The 5,423-nt window shown below is 25.2% G+C and overlaps 2 protein-coding genes across 2 annotated transcripts in view; both read left to right on the top strand.

Moving 5' to 3' along the window:
* Window positions 1-664: 664 nt before the first annotated feature.
* LOC126902165 (uncharacterized) overlaps window positions 665-5,423 on the top strand; it is a 48,423-nt gene continuing 43,664 nt past the window's right edge. Inside the window, exons 1-2 of the mRNA XM_050679191.1 lie at window positions 665-800; window positions 2,139-2,439. Coding sequence (XP_050535148.1) covers window positions 2,184-2,439 — 256 coding nt within the window. The 5' untranslated portion in view covers window positions 665-800; window positions 2,139-2,183. The remainder of the gene's footprint in view (window positions 801-2,138; window positions 2,440-5,423) is intronic.
* LOC126903209 (UDP-glycosyltransferase UGT4-like) lies at window positions 3,858-5,115 on the top strand. The gene is made up of 4 exons (XM_050681280.1): window positions 3,858-3,981; window positions 4,167-4,406; window positions 4,468-4,687; window positions 4,813-5,115. Exons 2-4 carry the CDS (start codon window positions 4,283-4,285, stop codon window positions 5,078-5,080), a joined length of 612 nt encoding a protein of 203 aa, XP_050537237.1. The 5' UTR covers window positions 3,858-3,981; window positions 4,167-4,282; the 3' UTR covers window positions 5,081-5,115.

Genomic DNA, 5,423 nt, shown 5'->3' with positions numbered 1-5,423 from the left:
ATCTAAAGTGGAAGTAAATAAAAACGGATTATAAGTCTATTTAAAAAAATTATACATGGTGATACGTTTATTACATAACACACTCAAATAAATATAATATTAAAGAAAACATTTTTGTAATTATAGTTACATAAAATTTCTTGATTTATCATTTATTAATTATTTTTTAACACTATTTCTTATAAACTTTAGAGGTGTCAACATAATATTTTTAAATGGTATCATACATATTTTATTAATTTATAAAATTGGAAATTATAGAATTAAAAAAGTGGTAGATACTTTCAAACCTGTACTTTGAAAGTCAGTAACATTTTTGTACGTGGTCGGCAGGAAATTACATCTAATTATATAAATAGTCATATCCGCACCTTTCCTTCATTCTGCATTTTGAAACTATAGAAATATTGGTCCATAAGTTACAAGCAAACAGTAATTTTCTTAATATTTTCCTATTTTATAAGTTAGTTAAATAAGCATGTTGCCATTTAAAGTTGACACCTCTTTAAGCTATGAGGAATGAAGCTAAAAAGTAATTAATGACTGATAAATAAAAAAATATATGTAACCAAAAAATAATAATTTTTTTTTGCTGTATTGTACTTATTTTTTTAAGTAATTGAGTGGTTTATGATAAACGGATCATACTGTATTATGTTAACTTTCATTTAAAATTATATCTACTAAATACAAATAACAATTACTATAGAATGAGCAGTTCAAAATTTAGTTTAAATTTTTTTAGAGTTGTATCAAAACATTAAACATGCAGTGTAATAAAACGTTATGTTTATTAACAGGTAATTCCTTTAGATTTTAAATAAAATGATGTTGAAATTCTATTATTTTATTTTATTTGTTCTGTAAATATTGTAAAATATATTTAATAAGTTTTTTTTTTATAGATTAGATATCAAATTAAATTTATTATTACTAGCGTTTAACAAAATCATTATAATAAAATAAATCTATATTTTTTTTAAATTTTTTAAGAACTTTAATTTATTACTAAATTAATACTCAGTATAGTCATAATAACATAGTACTTAAGTCATTATTAACTATAAAACATTTATTTTATTGTAACAATTCTAATATAGAAGGCGTGCTATAAAATAAGGATATAAACAAATTTTAATAAAGTTATACTTGTTTCTTATACTATCTAGTAATTATCTAATAAATATTAACTTGTAACTGTCGTCTTTTGAATTAATGATCATATAGAAGTTTAATGGATTAAAGTTTCTAAGAAACAAACAAAAAAATTAATTCAATATTCTCAAAGATCTATTTAATTCTTTAATAAAATAGGTCACTATACAAAAATGTTGAAAGAAATAATACGAAAAAAAATAATAAAAGATTTAAAAGTTTTAGTCATTAGAAATGAATGTTGAAGGAAGAAGAGGTAGAGGACGACCAAAAAAGAGATGGAGGGATGATAATGAATCCGATATGAGAATAGCTGATGTGAGCGTAGATGATGTGGGAGATCATGCGAAGTGGAAATTTAGGATATGGGTTGTTGACCTTAAGTAGTGGGATTTAGGCGAGGAAGGAGAAAAAGAAGAAGATTTAAAAGTTTTAGTCATCAAGATTTAAGTTACTGAGGGTACACTAAACTTTTGTATAATTAATTATATAAAATGATAACAACGTTTATACATTTATATTATACAAAATTATAATTTTTATATTTTTTTAATAGTTGATTTTAGATCTTACAATAAAAAAATTGTATCTCAGTTGGGTGAAAATGTTAAAAGTAGTTTGTGTCACATTACCTTATCATGCTTATATATGATGTAATAGTGCGATTTCTATAAAGATATGCATTATAGCGGTTAGTTTTAGTTAGACCGGCATTATCTAGTGTACCTTAAATACGAATTATATTGTTATTTAGTAAATCGTATTACTTAAACATATTTATTTATCATAAACCAAGTAAATTACAATGATAAAAGAAAAATAAATAAATTAATAAATTTTCATTTAACTTTTTATTTTGTTATAGAAAAAAAATTCACATAATTGAATTTATCTTAAGTATATACTTTTNTAAGTAAATTACAATGATAAAAGAAAAATAAATTAATTAATAAATTTTCATTTAACTTTTTATTTTGTTATAGAAAAAAAATTCACATAATTGAATTTATCTTAAGTATATACTTTTAATGATGACCAGTAAAACTCAATGGATTTTAAGTACTATTTATGTTTTACTTGCTGCGAATACAATGTCAAAAGCAGCAAATATTCTAGTATTTGCACCAATGCCCTTCAAAAGTCATTTTGGAGGATTTCAACCACTTTTTCAAGAACTGGCTCACCGAGGACATAATGTTACCGTAGTTAGTGCATTTCCATTGAAAAAACCCATTGAAAACTATACTGATATCGTTGTAGGCATCGACAAAACGTTTGCACAGGGTAACTACATAACCTTTTATCAAAATATGTCATAAGTAAAAATATAGTTTTTATTTTTCATTTATTTAAATTAACATGTTTCAACAAATTAATGTTTTTACAATTATGCATCTAAAATTACTTTTTTTTCAAATTTTCCTTTGTATATACAATGAAAAAAAGTCTTGTCTTAATATTAGTATTGTTATTATTAGTTTTAATTACTGTTACCTTAAGAACAACTGAACTTTTGGATGCATTCATAAATCAAATATTTTTGAAAGATAACACGTAGGAAAGCTAATATTTTATTGACAGGGAAAATGTTTAGTTATTATCAGTCTAGATTAATATACCAACTAGAATAATGCAATAGTTGTTAATTGAAAAAACCCATTGAAAACTATACTGATATTATTATTGATTGCCAAATTCAAGACTCAGGAGGTTAATATAATATTAATTATATATATAATTAAAAATGTTTATAAAAATTTGTTAAAAACAATAAATAATAAGGTACAGCTGATTTTAGGCTGATGCCAGTAGCTGCAAATCGGCACTCTCAAGCAGCCGCTAGATGTACTGTCATATTGAGCAAACGAGAATATAACTGGTGAATGGTAGATGATAATATTAAAATCATTTAGCATACGCTAGTTACTAGGCATACAGGTTTACTATGCGATTGGCTTACGTCAATATCACATGACTTATTAATTACTGCTGTGTGTCATTAAAATATTAGTTTTCATCAGTAAGTCGCTAATTATCAATTAAAGTGGTAATCTCTCTGGTGAATTTTGTGGTTATACTAGTCTTATCAATGGCCTATAGTAACGAATTTACAATTCACAGCTGGCATCGACTGAATTTAATCTATCCTTAAATTATAACGCTATAATTTTTACATATTTATTTTTTGTAAAGTTAAATGTTTTCTACCAGCGTCTTTTTGTATTTTTTTCTTTAGAAATATCACCAATGAATTACGCTAACATGAATTTTGTAAAAAGAATACATCTTATTAGAAACGCGATTTCAAAAATCGCTCATAATATGTTTCAAAAAAATGTTCTTCAAGAATTTATTCGATCTGATAATTTAAAGTTTGATGTTATTTTTGTATTTGCTTTCAACCAGCCATGTAGCGTAACCTTAGGTCACAAATATAATGCTCCAGTAATTAGTTTAATGCCTCTAAAGTTATCGCAAAGCAGTACGAAATGGATAGGTGAGCCTTCCACATACTCCTACATACCAGATGCAAGAATAAGTGCAACCGACCAAATGTCATTTGTTGAAAGGATTAAGAATAGTCTCATAGGATTTGTACAACTTTTTATCGAAGATTATTATATTCTTTCTGATCATAAAAAGATATTAGATTCATACTTTAGGTACAATGGTTGGGAGAATAGACCTTCTTTGGAGGATATGTTGAAAAACGTTTCGTTAACTTTAGTCAATGGTCATTACAGTGTTGGACTAACAAGACCTTATTTACCAGGAACCGTTGAAGTAGGAGGTCTTCATATAAAGTTGCCAAAGCCATTAATCGGAGTAAGGGTGAAATATTCTTAAAATGAATAGTTTACTTTTTATATGAATCAATTACAAGAATAAAATTTGTTTTTATTATCCTCTTGAACATTTAACTTTTTAACTACGTAATGTACTTCTTTTTGTAAATAAATATTATCGTTTAATTAAAAACGTAATTTAGAATTTTTCTTTGTAAATTTTAGTGTAATATTTATTATAGAAGTTTTTAAAGTTCATTGAATCTGCTGAGCACGGGGTGATATACTTCAGTTTTGGTACAATTGTAAATCCTACATTGCTTCCAAAAGATAAAATACAAATGTTTGTTAACGTGTTTCATAAACTCAAACAAAAAGTTTTATGGAAATGGAACACTGAAACACCTTTTAACCTATCGAAAAATGTTATGATAAGTGATTGGTTTCCGCAGACAGATATTTTAGGTGAGTAAAACATTAGTTATTAAGGAGAAAAGCTCTGGATAAATTTTTTTTTTTTATTTAGGCCATCCAAATGTAAAATTGTTTATCACACATGGTGGACTACATAGTTTTGAAGAAGCATCATTTAATGCTAAACCACTCATTGGTATACCATTTTTCGGTGACCAACTTATGAACATACGAATTGTAGAAGAAAAGGGTTTCGGTAAAATGATTGATATTTTTTCTGTTAACGAAGAAACTTTATTGTCTTCAATAAATGAAGTTATCGAAAATCCAAAGTGCGTAGACTTGTTTTTTAAATATGATGTGATTTTTTACCAAATAAAATAAATATATAAAAAAATATAAATATGTAATATTATTACACTATTTTTATATTAAATATTGTTCTTTTATTTTCTAGATATAAAGAAAATTCTATTCGGCAAAGTCTGTTGTACAAAGATCAGGATATGAAACCTATAGAACGAGCATTGTATTGGGTCAACTATATTCTTCGTCATAATGATACAAGTCATTTGAAAAGTCTTATTATAGGGTTGAATTTATTTGAATATTTTTTAATTGATGTTACTATAGTTTTTTGTATTTGTATGGTAACTATTGCATTTTTTTTTTTCGAATTATTGAATTTTTTTTTTAAATTTAAATGTAAAGTTAAATCTACATAATTTTTTTTAAGTATTAAACATTATGTTCTTAATAGTAATAAAGGTATTTATTATTTTACTACATNTTCTTAATAGTAATAAAGGTATTTATTATTTTACTACATATATTGTTTTCACAAAAAAAAAAGTATGTAACTGTAACTAGATAAACTTTGACCAAAAGTAGAATATGGGAAATAATATCTTAACAAAATAAAGAAATTTTTATTTCCATTCTCCTCGTGAGCGTTTTTTTTCAGCAATTTTTAAATAAAAACATATGGAAAAAAACGGTAGCACAGTGGGGTCGAGGCACAGTATAGACGTGGCATAGATGAGATAAGTATAGATGATATCTGACAGT

The sequence above is a fragment of the Daktulosphaira vitifoliae genome, unplaced genomic scaffold (assembly GCF_025091365.1).
Source record: "Daktulosphaira vitifoliae isolate Bord-2020 unplaced genomic scaffold, ASM2509136v1 Scaffold_3, whole genome shotgun sequence".
Lineage (NCBI taxonomy): Eukaryota > Metazoa > Arthropoda > Insecta > Hemiptera > Phylloxeridae > Daktulosphaira > Daktulosphaira vitifoliae.
Note: the sequence above shows the minus strand (reverse complement) of the source record. Positions and strands in the feature narration are given on the sequence as shown.